The sequence below is a fragment of the Cnephaeus nilssonii genome, assembly GCF_951640355.1.
Source record: "Cnephaeus nilssonii genome assembly, chromosome: 2".
In the NCBI taxonomy this organism is placed as follows: Eukaryota; Metazoa; Chordata; class Mammalia; order Chiroptera; family Vespertilionidae; genus Cnephaeus; species Cnephaeus nilssonii.
Genome location: NC_137073.1, coordinates 9,264,964 through 9,283,018, shown reverse-complemented (window position 1 = coordinate 9,283,018; position 18,055 = coordinate 9,264,964). Strand labels below are relative to the sequence as shown.

The 18,055-nt window shown below is 53.9% G+C and overlaps 2 protein-coding genes across 3 annotated transcripts in view; one reads left to right on the top strand and one right to left on the bottom strand.

Annotated features, from left to right (window-relative positions):
- LOC307107591 (interleukin-4 receptor subunit alpha-like) overlaps window positions 1-9,439 on the bottom strand; it is a 34,200-nt gene extending 24,761 nt beyond the window's left edge. The window contains exon 1 of the mRNA XM_079784929.1: window positions 9,328-9,439. The gene's annotated coding sequence lies outside the window, so the exon portion shown is untranslated. The remainder of the gene's footprint in view (window positions 1-9,327) is intronic.
- On the top strand, window positions 2,328-7,718 carry LOC307106876 (uncharacterized protein). 2 transcript variants are annotated; one of them, XM_079783619.1, is made up of 3 exons: window positions 2,328-4,844; window positions 5,746-5,914; window positions 6,698-7,718. In XM_079783619.1, exons 1-3 carry the CDS (start codon window positions 4,749-4,751, stop codon window positions 6,901-6,903), a joined length of 471 nt encoding a protein of 156 aa, XP_079639745.1. In that variant the 5' UTR covers window positions 2,328-4,748; the 3' UTR covers window positions 6,904-7,718. The 2 variants fall into 2 exon arrangements, with proteins under 2 accessions (XP_079639745.1, XP_079639744.1); XM_079783618.1 differs by having other exon boundaries at window positions 5,707-5,914.
- Window positions 9,440-18,055: the final 8,616 nt, after the last annotated feature.

The window sequence follows — 18,055 nt, the reverse complement described above, 5'->3', positions numbered from 1 at the left end:
TGCCCAGCCCTCACCAGTGAACATGTCTCCACAGTGACCAGGACTTTGCCCCCGGGGCAAACCCAAAGCTGGCGATGCGTGGGCACAGATAAGAGCTCCCTGTTCATTTCTGTCTGCAGACAGGCCGTGGGGGTGGAGGGGAAGGCGTTCCCCCTCAAGTTCTTCCTGTTGTCTCACCCCAGATCATCCTGGGCAGTCAGGGACGCACCGACGTGTGGGGTCACTCATGGTGGCAGGACTCCAGGGCATCTAAGACCCGGAGCATAATTCTGGCCTAAGTGTGGGGGCCCTGCCCTGACTGTCTGGGAGAGCTTGGCAAGCTGGGGTCCTCTCAGAGCCTCAGTCTCCTCATCTGTGAAGTGCGGGCAGAACCACTTGCTCATGGGGTGGTTGCAGGGAGGCAAAGAGACCATGGCTGGTGGCAGAGGCCTCGGACCGTGGTGCTGGAGCCGGCGGCCAAAGCTCATCTCTAAGCACCAAGTAAACCCTCTGAGACCCTGAGGAAATGACGGGTGCGTGGCAACACAGACAGGTCTCACGGGTACAAGCTGAGCGAAGGAAGGGCAACACTGATTCTACTGATGAAAAGTTCAAAAGGAGACAAAGCGATCTCGGGGTTAGAAGTCGGGATAGTGTCCTTGCAGGTGGGGGCAGGAGGGAGCCTTCCGGGGGCTGGTCATGCTTTGTTTCCTGACTGGGCTACACATGCACATGGTCACTGAGAAAATGGATGAAGCTGCACACTTGTCTGCACGCATCCTATATAATAAAAGGCTAATATGCAAATCGACCGAACTGCGGAACGACCGGTCGCTGTGATGCGCACTGACCACCAGGGGGCAGACGCTCAACGCAGGAGCTGCCCCCTGGTGGTCAGTGCGCTCCCACACGGGGAGTACCGCTCAGCCAGAAGCCGGGCTGACGGCTGGCGAGCCCAGCAGTGGTGGCGAGAGCCTCTCCCGCCTCTGGGGCAGAGCTAAGGATGTCAGCTGGACATTCCCCGAGGGCTCCCGGACTGCTAACGGGCACAGGCTGGGCTGAGGGACCCCTCCCTCGCCCCAGTGCATGAATGTTGTGCACGGGGCCTCTAGTGTTGCAATAAAAAGGAAAAGAGAAAAGGTGGACGGGAGGGAAGAGACTGGAGTGAGCAGTCTAGAGTCCTGGGGCGTGTCGACAGAGGTCTCAGAAGCATCCTTCCTCAGGCTGGAAGGATCCCCAAAGACCCTGAGTCCACTCCCGATGCCACGTCAAGTGCCTGCAGGGCGGCCTTTTACAAGGCGCCATCTACCTCTGGGCCTGCCTCGGGTCCAGGGCACTCACTGCCTCCGGGGCGGCTCCCAGCCCTCAGCCACCCGCTGGCCAGAGAGTCACTCCTCCAGAGGAAACGCAAACACCTAAGAGAACTCAGACCTCAGGGAGCAGAGAGGGGGCAAGCGGGGAGCCCACGCCCGGTCCCAAAGGGCACTGCCACGCTGCCTCAGCACTTTCTGCCCTGTGAGAATGAAGGCTTTTTATTTTTCACAAAAGCAGCCAGAAATCCAGCCTTTAGGAGTGTTGTCCTGATGTTTAAGTGTTGCAAGAGCTCCATTTTAAAAACCACACCCATGTTTGTGGTCCCTCGTTGTCTTACTATCACCAGCTGGTGTTCTCCTGGAGGGTGGGGGTGTCCTGAGGTGCCAGGAGACCCCAACAAGTGGAAAGGAACAACAGTTGAGACCCCCACACCTTCCCTAAGCCCCAGCACCCCCAAAGGTGCAAGGCTGCTTTTCAAATGTTCCCTGCCTTCTGTCCCTATTACCTCTTGCCCATTATGGGATGCTGGTTGCTATGGTAATGAGAAAGAAGGGGGGCACTGGCGTCAGTGAGGATTCCAAAAATTCTGCAAGCCCCACTGCCTTCCTCCTCAGTGGGCGAGGGCAAGGGGCCCCAGAGCAGTCCTTACCCATCGGCACTCTCCCACCCTCCCCAAATGTGCCAGGCTCCCCCACTTGCCCTTCACTGGGGCCCGTCCTCCGCCTCTCATGGCCTCCTCCTGTGCCGCCCCCTCAGGACTTCCTGGTCAAACCCTGCGCCTCCTCAGCCACCTCCGTGCTCTGCCTGTCCCTGTCCCAACATCCTTCCCATTCTCTAACGGTGAGCTGCGCCCACCCTTCTCTCCGTCTGCAGACAAAGTCCCTCCAGGCCAGCCCGGGACTGGGTCTTACTCACGTGCCTCTGTGATCAGAGGCAGCGGCCACCCGAAGGTGGCCAAAGTGAGGTCATCGGCCACCTCATGTGGGGCTTTCCCACCTCCGGGCCTTCGCACCTGCGTTCTCGCTGCCTGGAACGCCGGCCCATACTTACACCCAATGACCAGTATGTGCACGGGGGTGTGTGCCATGCCTTTCACATTCACTATCGCAGTTATTTCCACAAAAACCCAGACAGAGGGCACAGCAGCCCTTCCCCATTCTATGGATGAGGAAATTGAGGTCCAACAGGGAAATGACTTGTCTGAGATTACTAAGCCAGTGGGTTGTGGAGTTGAGACCGAGATGCAAGTTTTGTTTTCTTTTAAATTCATCTGGCCACCAGACTGGGGTCAAATAAAAAGCCTACAGCTTTAGAGTTGAAAAGAAAATAAAGAATCAGAAAATTAGCCAAGAAAAATGCAAATAAAGATAAGAGGTATAGGAATATTAATACCAAATAAAACAGAATTCAAGACATCAAAGTATTAGATGAGAGAAAGGTGGCTGTTTTATACCGATAAAGGAACAATTGGCCAAGAAGGTATAACGCACGAACCCTTCTTCTAGTCATTGCACCTGATAACAGCTTTGAAAAGAAAGCAAAAACGAAAAACAAAACAAAATAAAAAACCGAGAGAAGGCCAGGAGAGCAGATCCTCTATCACAAGGGGAGATAAACCAGGTAGACAAAAACATAAACAATACAAATGCTATGGTTAACAAGCTTGAGCTAACAGATATATTTCTAGAACTTTCTATCCAATAGAAAATATACCTCCTTTCAAACGCAAGAGGATCGACCATACAGAAAAATTAACCAGAAAATCTTACAAAGAAAATCTTCATTTTTATATAATAAAAATATTAACAAATATTAACCATCTATATATATATATAAAACCCTAAAATGCAAATAGACCGAACGGCAGAACAACCGAACAACTGGTCGCTGTGATGTGCTCTGACCATGCACAACATGGCGGGCATCGGCCGTGATGGGATAGTGGAGCAGGTGAGCAGGGGCGCCAGGGCGTCATCAGGGCGAGCCTCTGGTGGTTACTGAAACTTCTTTGCTCCCACATGCCGCGGTCCCGCCGAGCACTCGCACCTGCTGTTGGAGCCGACCCCACTAGCACCCGCTGCCTGCCCAGTGCCAGCCCCAATCGCTCAGCACTGTCAGTGGGTGTGAGTGGCGGCTGCCGGCCCAGATCGCTCCTTAGGGCTTCTCCACCTCCTCCTGCTCCTGAGGGGCGATCAGGGCAGCAGCCGCTGCTTGCACCCGCTGCTGGCGCTGGCCCCAATTGCTCTGTGCCATCAGTGGGTGCGAGCGGGGACGGTGCTGTCAGTGCGTGGGGGCAGCAGCGGCGGGAGCGAGGCTGCCAGCGGACAGGGGACCAGGGCCATGGCAGGAGGGGCTGTGGAGGATGGGCTGAAACCCGCCCCTGTGCCCACCGCAGCCTCATGGCCCACAGTTCCTTTCAAGGTGCACGAATTCGTGCACTGGGCCCCTAGTAATGTAATAAATTTAGAAATCAGCAGTAAGTAAACTTTCAAAAATCCCATCTACCTTAAAACATTTTAAAAGCACATAAACTTTTAGACAAAAGAGAAACTGTAAACTATTTTAGCAGTCAATGACATTGTATTACAAGACCTGTGGAATAAAGCCAAAACAGTACTAAGAGAAAAAAATATAGCCATTTAGCCTGAAGTACATTTATTAGAAATTAAGAAAGACTGATAATGATTGTTAGCCTCAAACAAGGAATCTCAGAATGAAAGAAACTTTGATAGCAGCATATGTAGAAGAGAAATCTGGAGGTTTTAACTGACAAACCCAATATGAGCCCCGAGTGGGACATGGCTGCTGCAAAGTATAAGTGCAGGTTGCATCAACAGAGGCACGGGCTCCAGATCCAAGGAGGTGAAACAAGAAGCTATGGAAGAGAGGTGGATGTTCCCTGTGTGAATTCCTCAAATAAAGCTCTGCAGGATGAAAAAAAGCCTCTTTCCTCTCTGACTGGGAAGTTTTATACGGGACTCTGACCAACTGGATCATGTCCAAGGTCAGACTGATCTCTTTACCGTCCCCTGAGTCAAGAAGGATGACTAAGAACTCTGGCTGTGTCGTCTGAGAGAGAGAAATATAGGGTTGTTGTTGGAGTGCGATGGTTGCCGCCTCCACGGGGCAGAACCGGAGCCAGAACGTGAAAGCTCCTGGAAAGTTAATTGGCTCCATCTCAGGAGAGATCTTCTGAGGGAGCTGCCCAGTGGCGGGGCGGGGCCGCGGAGGCTGCTGCTCCATCCCTGCGGGCAGGCTGGCCGGAGCTGCAGCTCCGTGGGCTCGGAGGGCTGGCCGGCAGACTGGTGTCTCTCCTCCCGAGAAGGGCCTGTCCCCTCTGAAAAGGCACCACACGTCCTGGCTGCTCGGGAGCCGCGGCCTTCCTCCCCTCTCAGTGCCTGCGCTCCCTTATCTCCCACCAAGAAACCCCGTCTCTGCCTCCACGCCTCGTGGGGATGGCTCAGCACAGCGGCTACGAGCAAGTGAACGACTTCCCGGTCAGCGGCCTGGGCTTGAATCCAGACTCTGCCCCTTCCGAGTTGTGTCATCAGGTAAGTCTCTACCCTGAGCCTCAGCTTCCTCCTCAGAGAAATGGAGGGGGGCATCCACACGTCTACCCGCCTCCTCCCAGCACAGTTCCCGGTATGAAGTGGGGCCTCCGCTGGTCCTGTGCCCCCTCCCCGGGTCCCCTCTGCTTGAGTGTGTCCTCACTGTCTGGCCCTGGGGAAGGTGCTCACTGGTAAGTGACCGTCTGTCATGCCACTCCTGGCCTGACCACGTCCACGGGGCTGCGGGCTGGCCCACAGCAGGCGGGCACACCAGCAGTGATGGCAGCAGCAGGCGGCCCTCGGCATTTGAGCCCCGGTTCCATTAGGAGTTTAAACTCAGTGGTGAAGCCTGCGGACCCTGGAGCGGTGGGTCACAGCCCTGCTCGCCACCTTGCAGCTGTGCCCCTGGACGCGTTACTAGACTGTTCTCTGCCTGTTTCCTCGTCTGTGACGTCTGGAGACGAGCGGGTCCTGCTTTGAAGGGCTAGTCTGCAAGTCCAGTGAGATCGTGCAGGCACCAGGCTGCTGGGGGCTCCCTATGGCCCCCCCTCTCCGCCTGGCTCAGTTCCAGCCAACCGCATCAGCTTCCTTGTTGTGGGTCCCACACACCCTTTGCACTTGCTGTTCTCTGCCCGGATAGCTGCATGTCTTTACTTCAGGTCTCAGGCCGAAAGTCACCCCCTCGGAGTCCCCTCCCCGACTAGCCTCAGCTCCACCAGGGCCCTCGCTGGGCTGCTGTGTCCCCAGCCCCTGGCATGTTCGCTGAGTGCATGAGCCCGGTGCTGGCCTCAGGACCGTCACTCTGAGCGTGTGGGCTGCTCTGCGGGCTGGAGGCTGCTAGTCCCTGCACACGTCCTCCCCTCAGGACACCTGCTCCACACACCCGCTGGTGACCGCCCGGCAGGCCCAGCACCCAGGCCGCTTCAGCCCAGACCCCGGCTTTCTTCAGCAACCTGGAGGCGAGGGGCCCGGGGCCCAGAGTGAGGATGAGTCTGCGGAGCCCCGGCTGAACCTGAGGCACCAGCGCTTCCTGGAAAGGCTCAGACGTGTGAGCCGAGCGGCCCACGGAGCAGGTGAGCGGCGGCGGAAGCGGGTGGGCGATGGACGAGACCTTCTCTACTCCCCGCTCTGCCCGTCTTTAATGTCCTCCTCAGGGAGGCCGTGGCCCGCGTCACCCTCTCCCCTTCCCCTTCGGGCGCTGTCACTGCGACAGGACATCGCAGGTCCACGTTCCCTCAGCGAAATCCTGGGGCCAGAAGCCCTCCGATTATACAAAGGTCACCGTGAACAAATACCCGCCGACGGAAAACCCCCTCCCCTCCACGCAGCACCCGGGACCCATCACAGCGCTCAGCGAGGAGAAATAAAGGCCCAGTGGCCTCAAGCTGAGCTCGGGTCAGGTCGTGCACAAGCTTGCGGTTTTCCGAGCCGGTGGCTTTAGGAATTACAGATAAGGGTGGGGTCCGTGAGCATGTTTGTAGGTATGGCCTGTCTTCTCAGGTGGAATTTAAGCTCAGGAGGGCAGGGACCTTCCAATGCTGTCGGCAGCACCTGGCACCTGCCTGCACAGGTCCGTGCTCAATACACATTCGAAGAAGAAATGAATGAGGAAGCCAGGTGTTGGATATGGAGAGGTGACTCTGTCCTAAATGGGGCAGAAACTGCAATCACTGAGCCAAGGGCAAGGTGCCTATAAAAATTATCTTGTGAACACCCCCCCACCACCACACCCATTTTACAGACAAGCAAACCGAGGCTCAGAGAGGTTAGGCAGCTGCCTCCAGTCAGAGATGGGAAGCAGCAAGCTCACATCTGAACCTGGGGCCCTGCCTTCAAGCCCATCTCTGTGCCTCCAGCTCAGAGGAGCAGAACGACTTGCTGGAAGTCACACAACAAGCAACGGGAATACGGCCCATCTGACGCTGGCTCCTGCAGGACCCTGCAGCCACCGCTGGGTTCTCCCATCCCCTCTGGCAAGGGCAAGTTCATACAACATCCCCGCAAGCCATCGGCCTGTCTTCCAGACCAGCCAAGGGAAGTCTGGTCTCACATGGCCAGGTAGGCCTCCACAGGGCCGGCCATGAGGAATGCTGGGAAAGATGTCCCTCTTGGTCACCCCAGCAAACTGGGACGGCGAAGAACACAGGCTGGGGAGGGAAGCAGGTTCGAATCCCTCCCTGTCAGTCCTACACATGGGACCTTAGGCCAGGCCACCACACACATCGCTGACTCTGTTTCCTCACCTGCAAAATGGGCGGACTAACCCCCATCCAATGGGGTTAATCTCTTAACATTTAACAAATACATGGTGCTTACTCTGTACCGGGCATTGTTCTGTATGCTTGACACTTATTTTCAGCATCACTACAACCATATAAAGTAGTCACTATACTTTCACAAATGGGGAAACTGAGGTCCTGAGAAGTCAGCTACGTTGTAAGTAGCAAAGCCACTCTCGGCCCCAGGCAGTGTGGCTCTGGAGCCCATGCTCTGAACCTCTGGGCTGTAATTCTTGACAGTCACAACAGACAAAACCCTTATCATGGATGGACTGTGTGTTGGAAATGGTGATCAGTATCTTATAAAACATGATCTCGATTTTACAAATGTGAGGAATGGAGCACCGAGGGGCCTCCGGTCCCTGCCCCCTCCCAGTGCACGGGAAGCAGCCGAGGGCAGTGAGCTGTTTGATCCAAATGCCTCCATCCTGGGGCGGGTCAGGGGGGAGGGGGAGGAGAGAGGGTCCAGGAAAGGTCCCCTTCCCACTTCTCTGACACCTCACTCCAGCTCCTTTCTGAGTCTGAGCATCAGGAAACGGGACGCTGGGCGGACAACCTCCCTGCCTGCTGGGCTTTCTGCAGCCCCGGGCTCCGCTGTACAAACACCAGCACTCAGTCGCTGCTCTGATGTGGAAATCCTGAGGTCACCCCACACCTGCTGGGAAATGGTGTGTCGTAACCAGGGCGACTCGCTAGTGGGTTCCCCCTGCTGCCTTCCCTGGGCCTCCCTCCAGATTCAACTCCCAAGGCCGGGTGGGGCCCAGGAGTCTGCATGGCGGCTCTTAGGGCTCAGGCAAAGGCAGGGCCCACGGGCCCACGCCTCAGCAGGGCACTCGAGACCTTCTACAACGTGGCCACGCCCGCCTTTCCATCCCCTCTGGCTTCTCCCTGCTCCCCAGCACCCCACGCCACGCCTTTCACACTTCCCAGCCTTTGTCCACGCTGTTCGCTGTTCGCACTGCCAGCATACCCTCCCCCCATGCTCCCCTGCCCGGCTCTCCTCCTCTCCCTCGGCTGCTCAGGGTCCTGCCCCGTGAAGAGCTGATCACCCCCCCCCCCCCGTGCTCCCCCGCCCAGAGGGAGGCCTCCTCAGGGCAAACACCAGTGCCCAGGGCAGCACTGCAGCAGGGCCAGTAGGAGCCCTGTGAGTGCTGGGAGGGAGGGATCGGCTGGGCTGGCCCCTCCCGTCCACCCTCAGCATCCTCCTCTAATCACAGGTTGGACTAGCCGAGTTCAGGGCCCTCTGCAGGACTCTGGAACCCCCTGACTGTGGGGGACACCCTGGCCATGTGGACACCCGAGCCTCAGTTTCCCCAACAGACTTTAAGGTTTTAATAAAGGCGCTGATGTCCCAGCAGATGCTCCAGCTCCTAAGAGGCCACCCATTGGGGAGGAGCTGCAGGGTCACAGCTCACAGAGGACTGGGGCCCAAGCAGGTGAGAGCTGACCTGGGGGCGAGCTGTGAACCCCAGCATCCGCCACCGGTCCCCGGTCCCAGTCCCTCCTGATGATAGAAAATATAGATTTGGGGTTTTGTTTTTAAATCCAGATTCCTGAGTTTACTGAGTCTATCTCGTGGAAGGGGCCTGAGAGCCTGCAGTTAACAGATCCCCGGAGAATTCGTTCATGGGGCAGTTTGACATATACCATGGTCGGGTGGAGGCAGCGGGCTCCCACCCTGACCCACGCTTCCCGGGGGTTATTTATGCCGCCGGTGCCAACGCGCCCCGACCTGGAAAATGGCCGTGATGCATGGCACGAGGAGAAGGTATTCTGACCTAACTCCGAGCACCGGCAGCGCCCAGGTCAGCCCGCACAAAGGTGTCCCCGAGCTGGGTCCACCCAACAGCATTCAAATGAGGAGGCCAAAGGTGGAAGGCCGCGTTCCCCCAGAGTCTTCGAGCTCGTCTCCAACTACACGCTTCCAGAACTGCCCCCTTCCCTCCCCCACAGTCCTCACCAGCTCCCGGGGCGGGCCAGGGGGTGACTGCCCGGGAAGGGGCCCCCCCACGCTCTCCACACTCCCAGCCCCCTGCGGCCGTCCCCGCCGAGGTCTCCGCACAAGTTCGGAGGCGCTGGGCTTCCGAGCCCCGGGCCGGGCTTCCTGCCCAGCTCCCGGGCGTCGTGCCCTGAGCCGGCTCCTCCCCGCGCCTGGCCCCGCACTTCCCCGACGCCCCGGCGAACCCTGCCTGCGCCCCGAGTCCTACCTGCGCGCTCCGGTCCATTCCCCAGCCGGCGCCCGAGCGGGAAGTGCCGCCTCTCGGCGGCCGGGATGGCGGCGCGGTGCGGGGCTTTCCTGGGGCGGGACCGCCCGCCCCGCCTCCCCGCGCCCGCCCCGCGCCGCCCCCAGATTTGCATGCACCTCCCCGCCCACCCAGGGCGCCGAGTCAGCTTCTGAGTCGCTGTCCCTCCGCCCCCGCGAGCCTCGAGCCGGGCCGCTGACCTTTCCTGGGGGCGCCCCTGCGCGCGGTCTCCCCCGCAGCAGCGAGGTCGCGCCCTCGGGGAACCCGCAGTGGTTCCCGGTGCGCTCAGAATGAAAGCCCGGCTCCGACGGGGCCCATGCGCTGCGGCCGGTCCCTGCGCCCCTCCCGCTGCCTTCCTGCCCGGCCCCCCACCCCCCTCACCCTGCGGGGCAGTGCGCTTGGGGCTGAGGGATGGGCAGCTTTAATTCCCGCCTCCCCAGCAGCCCAAGGACTGCTCAGTGCCGGTGTGTGTTCGTCCCTCCCACAGGGTGACGGAGCCCTCAGGCCCCGGGAACCTTCAGACGGTGAAACACCGTTCTCTGAACAGCTGGTACCCCTGCCACCCTGTGCTCATTCAGTGCTCACCACGGCCCTGGGAGGAACTCGGTGACTCCGCCCATTTCATAGACAGGGACACGGAGGCACGGAACCTCTGAGCGAAGCTTGCTCAGAGTCGCAGCAGGTGTGGCATTCGAACCCAGGCTCCATAGAGCACTAACCACTGGGCCCCATGAGAGCCCTGGTGCAGCCAGAAGGCAGGAAAACCACTAAATGGATAAAGTATGTCAGGTAACAAGCGGCCCCAAGAAGAAAGCAAACAGAGGGTCCTCTTAGGCCAGCGGGGCTGGTGGCTTGAACGTATCCTTAAGGGGAGGCATTTGAGCTGAGAACCTGGGGACCCAGAGAGAATGCGGACCCCACCGTGCCCTCAAGTGGCTCCTGGTCTGAGAGTGGAGGCAAACTCCTGGGAGCCAAGGGCAGCCCAAGGGGTTCTGTGGTGGAGGGTGAGCCAGGGAAGCAGCACAGCCCTGGTGAGGAAGGGCTGGCTTGCGGGGGCGGGGGGCGGGGGCCGGGGGGCGGGCGGGGGGGGGGGGTGGGGGCAGTACCTCAGTTCTCTTTCCTCCTTATTCACACTCATTCCCTCTTGGCCCTACGGTATGCCTAACCTGTGACAAATGCTGAGGACTCGATATAAAGATGTGAAACAGACACGGCTCCTGCCCTCTGACACCTTACAACCACGTGGACAAGACAGCTGCCAACTCCCAAGTCTGTGACAGTACAGGGGACCCAGTCTCGAGGAGTAGTCAGGGGTGGCTCCCTGGAGAAGGTGGCCTCTGATAGATGTCTCCATGGGTCGGTGGAGAAAAGGGAAGGGAAAGGAGACAGGCGTTCAGGTAGAGGCGACTGCAGGAGCCAGCACTTGGCGGTCAGCTGTGGCATGAAGGGGAGTGACGGGATGATGATTATTCCCATCTATTGGTTGGCACCTCCATGTGCCGGGCCTGAGCTGGGGGCGGGGAGAGTGGGAAATAGACCCAGCCCCCGCTTTCCTAGCCCTGGGGGCCTGGCTGGGGCCCTGACAAGCAGACAGACACAAGCAGTGGAGTGATGAGCTCGGTGATGGGCAGCAGAGGGGCCGGGAGGGGCCTCAGGAAGGACCAGGAGCGGGGGCTTCCAGAGGGAGCAGGGACTGGCCAGACCAGGTGTGAAGTGCGCAGGTCAGGTGGGAATTCCACATTGGACGTGACTGTCACCAAGGCCACACCGGGCAGCTCAGGCGGTTTGCTTCCCTGAGAAGGGTTTGTTCCTGCTCACACACACTCACACTCACACATTCACTCATATGCTCACACACTCACACTCACCCACATATACACTCACTCCCACCCACAGACTCACTGCCCAAACACCTTCACACTCACACATTCACTCATATGCTCACACACACTCACACTCACACATTCACTCATATGCTCACACACACTCACACTCACACATTCACTCATATGCTCACACATTCACACTCACACATTCACTCATATGCTCACCCACTCACACTCACCCACATATACACTCACTCCCACCCACAGACTCACCTGCCCAAACACCTTCACACTTGCACATTCACTCACATACTCAAGCATCACACACACTTCACTCATATTCTCATATATCCACACACATTCACACTCTTACACATTCCACTTATTCACCCCTATGTTCACATTTATCACACTCAGGTCCTTACACACCACACATGCTCATAGCCACTCACACTTTTCCACACATCCCACATGTTCACACTTACACTCACACATCCACCACGTTCACACCCACACACGGACTCAAACTCATACACTCACCCACACCCCCGTCCCTGACACACTCATGCTCCCTCACACACCGCAGTCGCACTCACGCACACTCACGCTCGCGTGCCCACGTAGTCAGTGTTTGAGCCCGGGCCGTTCAGAATGAACGCCAAGGCTTCCCTCTGCGAGGAAGAGACCTTCTTTCCTCTGGTCCTGCTGTTTCGGAGTGGCGCCAATCTCATCCGCACACGGCAGCAGAAGGCTCATTTTGGGAATGTGTGGTCTGGGCTGGCTGCCCCAAACTGGGCTCCCACCCCATTTTCTGCATCTTTAAGTCATTCTTTGCTCTTTCCTCGCTCGCCCAGGCCTGCATCTGCACACCGGCTCCGCTACTTGCTGACTATGAGACTTTGGGCAAAGCACATCAGTCCCTGAGCCCCAGCTTTCACATCTGCAGGGTGGGGTGGGGATGGGCCCCCAGAGGGCTGTGTGAGGGTGGAGGGAGGGACTATGTGAAAAGTGCCGGGACAGTGCCTGGCACGAATGAGGCGCTCACCAGTGTTCACTGCTGTTCTCATCAGATGGACGGTGAGAAGGAAGCCAGGGCAGAGCCTGCCCGTCAGCCTGTTGGCTGGGCTGTGAAGAGACAGGAAAGGACCGAGCCGGTGTGGGGTGCGGTCGGGCGTGAAGGCATTTGGGAAAGCTGGGGGAAGGGGATACACGAATTCTTTGTACTTTCCTTGCAATTTTCCTGTGAGTCTGAAATTAGGTCAAAACAAAGAGTTAAAGGAAACAGGGCATTGTCCTGAGGCCCACGAGAAAGAACAGATGTGAAGTCTGTCATCTCACACACAGTCCCTGCCCAAGCTGTCCACACTGCGTCCGTCAGGGGCTGCTCCAAGACGGGCCTGGGGGCCTCAAAATAATAAAACCTCGGGCCCGCAATCCAGGGGCTTCCCAGTGTTGCCTCAGTTCAAGCTCAGCTCAGACTACATCACAGCACACTCACTCGTTTTTAAGCCTATCCTTCAGGTTTTAAAGAAGTAATGGAATTAATTTTAGCCCTGACCCGTGTGGCTAAGTGGTCAGAGTGTCAGCCTGATTTCACCTACTCATCCTCCTCCCCCTGAATCCTGGACACCACTGGTCTTTTTATTGTCTCTGGAGTTCTGCCTTTTCCAGAATGTCAGACAGTTGAAATCAGACAGGATAGCTTCTTAAGACTGGCTTCTTTCACTTAGTGGTAGCTTTTCGGGTTCCTCCATGTCTTTTAGTGGCTTGATTGTGGGATCTGATGGTAGAAATATGTTTAGTTTTGCAAGAAACCCAAACTGGCCTGGCCAGGTTGCTCAGTGGTTGAACATTGGCCCATGAACCAAGAGGTCATCGGTTTGATTCCCAGTCAGGGCACATGCCTGGGTTGCGGGCTCCATCCCTGGTAGGGGGCATGCAGGAGGCAGTCTATCAATGTTTCTTTCTCATCAATGTTTCTATTTCTCTATCCCTCTCCCTTTCTCTCTCTCTAAAATAAATAATATATATATTTAAAAACTATACTGTATTGCACAGCGGCTGCACCATTTGCATTCCCACCACCAATGAGCAAGAGTCCTCGTTGCTTTGCATTCTCGCCAGCATTTGGTACTGTCAGTTTTTGAAATGTTAGCCCATCTGTGCTTATTGGTCATCTGTGTGTGTGTGTGTGTGTGTGTGTGTGTGTGTGTGTGTGTGTATAATATATATATATATAGTCTGTTGAAATCTTTTGCCCATTTTAAAATTGGGTTGTTATCTTCTTATTGAGTTTTAAAATTGTTTTTGTATAGTTTGGATATAAATCCTTTACTGGATATGTGTTCTGCAAAGATTTTTCTCCAAGTCTTTGGCTTAGTTTTTAATGATCTTAAGTATTTTTTTTTAAAGCAGAAGTTTTAAATTTTAATAAAGTCCAACTTAACAAAATTTTTCTTTCATGGATCATGCTTTAAGTGTTGATCTAAAAGCTCATTGCTAAACTTAGATCCTAGATTTTCTCCTATGGTACCTTCTAGAAATTTTATGGTTTTTCATGGTACATTTAGGTCCATGGTCTATTTAGAGTTATTTCTGTGAAAGGTAGAAGGTCTGTGTCCAGATTCTTTTTTTCTTTCCTTCTTTACTTTCTTTCTCTTTTCTCAAATGGATGTACAGTTGTCCCAGCCCCGTTTGTTGAAAAGACTGTCTTTTCTCCATCACATTGTCTTTGTTCCTTTGTCGAAGATCAGTTGAATATGTTTATGTGGGGTTTTCCTGGGATTTTATTCTACTCCGTTGATCCGTGTGTCTGTTCTTTCTCTAATACCATGCTGTTTTGATTACTGTGGTTTTATAAGTCTTGAAGTTGGGTAATGCTAGTCCTTCAACTTTGTTTTTCTTCTTCAGTATTGTGATGGCTGTTTTGGATCTTTTGTCTTTCCATAGAAACTTCAGAATCAGTTTGTCAATATTCACAAGATATCTTGCTGGGATTTTATTGGGATGTGTTGAATCTGTAGATTAAGGTAGGAAACATTGGCATTTTAACAATATTGGATTTATTCATAAACAGAATATCTCTTCATTTATTTCGATCTTCGGTTACCATGTGCCCAGTGCTATATAATCAGTTATCTCATTTAAAACAACCCTATATATTCCCATTTTATAGATGAGGAAATTGAGGCTCAGAGAGGTTAAGTAACTTGCCCAAGGTCTCACAGCCAGCCAGAGAACACTGGAAGAGCCCCCATATCAGCCCCACTCCACAGCCTGTGCCCTTACCCCCTCTGCTTTCTTCTTCTCTGGGACTCTACCCAGAGGCGGCACCTACGGCCTCCTTTCCTTGAGAGAAGGATCCAGACCAAAATGAGGCAGTGTCCTAACAGCTGGTTTGCATCATGACCTGTTTTTCCCACTGCAGTAGACACTGTCGATGCCCCGCCCATGTCCTCTCCCACCTACCAGTCCCAGCTCCTCGCTGCCAGCACCTGAGACTCTGCCCGAGGGCATTCTCTGGCCACTTAGCCAGCTTCACCTGCACAGAGGGTGTATGGAGAGTTGATGTCCACAGGAGCAGGCCTCGGCAGTGATGACTGGAATTGGAGGACGAACACCCGTGTTCTCACTCTCAGGGAAAGCGTAGGGCAGCTCTGAGACACGGTCAGCAGTCTCCCAGAGGTCCCAGAGAGACGGAGTCCCGGTCCCCCAGCTCATGAACACACCTGCACCGGCTTCTCTCCCTCCCCCTTCACTTCCCCACTCTCTCAGTGTCTTCTGGGATCATCCCCGTGCCAATGAAGTGCACTCCAGCCCTTGTCTCAGGAGCCTCGGGGCCATCTTATCTACGTCAGCCCCTCCTGCAGCATCCTGATATTCCTCTGAAGAGCCACCCTCTCCAGCTCGCAGCCCAGACAAGTCCAGCCCAACTCCAAGAGTGGGCAGGTGACTCAGGAGTGGCCAATCAGAACACTGTGGGCCCTCAGCCTTAGTGATTTGGTCAGAGATGGGCATGTGATCCATCAGAGACACTTTGAGATTTTTCTGGGGCTGAAATGGCTGCCTCCCCTTTCCACAGGTGTCTCTCACCTGTACCAGCTGTAGGATTTGGGCTGGAGCTCTGGCAGCCATCTTGCACAACACCAGCTTTACTGCTTTTTCTGAATATAAAGTTAGAACACATTTGTAGGAGATTGCAATGATGGTCCCAATTCTTTACCCCTCCCTCCCTGTACCCACACTCCTTGCCATGTAATTTATAAGTGTCTCTCACTTGGACTGTGAGCTCAGCCATATGACTTGTTTTGGAAAAATGGGATGTTAACAGATGTGGTGGGGCAGAAACTTGAAATTTGCTCCCATGATTGGACTTATTTGTATTCATGCCATTGTCATGAGGATGTCTCCAAGATGGGCTCTCCCACAGGATTAGAAATAATGTGACACAAAGTCACCTTCACTGTCCCAGTCATGGCCAGTCTAGATCAGCCAGTCTATGTCCAGACATGAGAGTCCAGCCAAGATCAGCAGAGCCTCCTAGTCAACAACTGAGTGTGAGCAATAAATGCTTACTGTTGCAGGCCACGGAGGGCTTGTGGCAGCATTACCATAGCAGTAGGTAATGGATGCAATTCTCAGTTAGAAAGCTAAAGTCATACAGAAAAGTACACAAAATTAAGTGAGTCCGGCCTGAGTGGCTCAGTGGTTGAGCGTCGACCTATGAACCAGGAGGTCACGGTTTGTTTCCTGGTCAGGGCACATGCCCCGGGTTGCAGGCTCGATCCCAGTAGGGGGAGTACAGGAGGCAGCCAATCACTGATTCTCTCTCATCATTGATGTTTCTATATCTTTCTCCCTCCCCCTTCCTCTCTGAAATCAATAAAAATATATAATTAAAAAATTAAGTGAAATAATTTGAAATCTCAGATGTAGCCACTGTGCCATTTTGGTGAACCTCTCTCTGGGTGCAGGTGCACACACATCTTACACACTTCCTCCCATATCCACAGTCACAGAATTTATATCACTGTGGCAAGACTGGGGAGGATCCTGGGGCAAAGGCCACAAAGATAAGGCTATGATGTCATCCTCATAAATGAGAGTTGTTTGCCTCAGCTGGTCTGGGAGGGAGTAACAATGATGAAAGGCATAGGAAGAAGAAACTGAAAGACTAAGGTTTCAGGGCAATTAAAGGAGATTGTAAAGCATGATGGTTAACAAATCAGAGACATAAAATAAGCAGGAATGGGGCCTTGGGAAAGAATCAGGTTGGTTTATCTAAAACCCTGTCGCCCAGAGCCCTGGAGTTCGTTCATTCATTCATTCAATGAATATTTACTGATGCCTGTTATGAATCATGACATCCTAGGAGCTGAGGACTGCACAGGTGAATAAGACTTGGTACCAGTTCTAAAAGGGAGGCAGGAACCGAGAGAGAGTTTTCTAGAGGAGAGGCCAGCTAGGAGGGCATCTGATGGATGAGTAGGAGTTCTCCAGTGTGAGAGTGAGTGAGACCAGGTGGGGAGCGACCCACGGGAAGGAACAGAACTTGAAAGGTATGAAGGGGAGACCAATCACTAGGGTCACTGATATGCGATTGGGACGCTGAGGAGGCAGGGAGAGTGACAGGGCAGGATGGAAAGAAACAGGGTTCTGTTCCAGGAGAACAGTAACTTTTAAATCTCTTTGATTACAACCCACAGTAAGAAATGCATTTTCACCTGGCCGGCATGGCCCAGTGGTTGAGCATCGACCTATGAACCTGGAGGTCACAGTTCAATTCCCAGTCAGGGCACATGCCCAGGTTGCGGGCTCAATGCCCAGGCTGCAAGCTCGATTCCCAGTGGGGGGCATACAGGAGGCACCCGATCAATGATTTTCTCTCATCATTGATGTTTCTATCTCTATCTCCCTCTCCCTCTCCCTTCCTCTCTGGAATCAATAAAAATATATTAAGCCCTAGCTGGATTGGCTCAGTGGATAGAGCTTCAGCTTGCAGATATGGGTTCAATTCCAGTCAATGGCACATGCTCGGGTTGCAGGTTCGATCTCCATTAAGGGCATGCAGGAGGCAGCCAATCAGTGATTCTCTCATCACTGATGTTTCCCTCTCTCTCTCTCTCTCTCTCTCTCTCTCTCTCTCTCTCTCTCCCTCTCTCCCTCTCTCCCTTCCTCTCTGAAATCAATAAAAATATATATTTTAAAAATAAAATATATATTAAAAATGCATTTTCTATTTTGGTTCAGTATAATCATACACACACACACACACACACACACACACACACACACACACCAACAAAGCAATATTTCACCTTGCAAGATGCCATTCATTCATATATTTTCTATTCAGTCCTATAGGGGCAAAATAAGCCGATCACAAAATAGTACACATCATAGAATTTCATGTATGGGAAATTCTGTAACAGCAAAACTAAGCTATAGTGGTAGAAACAAGATTAGTGGCTGCTTGGGTGCGGGGGTAGGGTGGAGGGGTGGGGCAAGGTTAACTGCAAAGAAGTGAAAGAGAACTTCCTTCGGAGATAGAAATGTTCTATATTTTGATTGGGGCGGTGGTTACATGGGCACATGCATTTGTTAAAAATAAATATATAAAAATAAATGCACGTGAGGGAACTTTCTGGGGTGGTGTCAATGTTCTATATCTTGATAAGGGATTTGCATTGCACAAGTGAATGCATCTGTCAAAACTAGTCAAATGGGACACTTAGATTGTGCATTCCATTGTATGTAAATTTTACATTAAAATTGGGGACAAATATTGAACTGTAGTTGATGATATTCATGCTGAAGTATTCTGGTATTTGCAACTCACTTTTTGAAATACATAAAAATAAGATATA

Coding starts and splice junctions, on each gene's coding strand:
- LOC307106876 (XM_079783618.1), top strand. CDS start 4,749: ATGGCTCAGCACAGCGGCTACGAGCAAGTGAACGACTTCCCGGTCAGC. Junction 4,845..5,706: donor CTTCCGAGTTGTGTCATCAG/GTAAGTCTCTAC, acceptor TCCTCCCCTCAG/GACACCTGCTCCACACACCC. Junction 5,915..6,697: donor CCGAGCGGCCCACGGAGCAG/GTGAGCGGCGGC, acceptor CTGTGCCTCCAG/CTCAGAGGAGCAGAACGACT.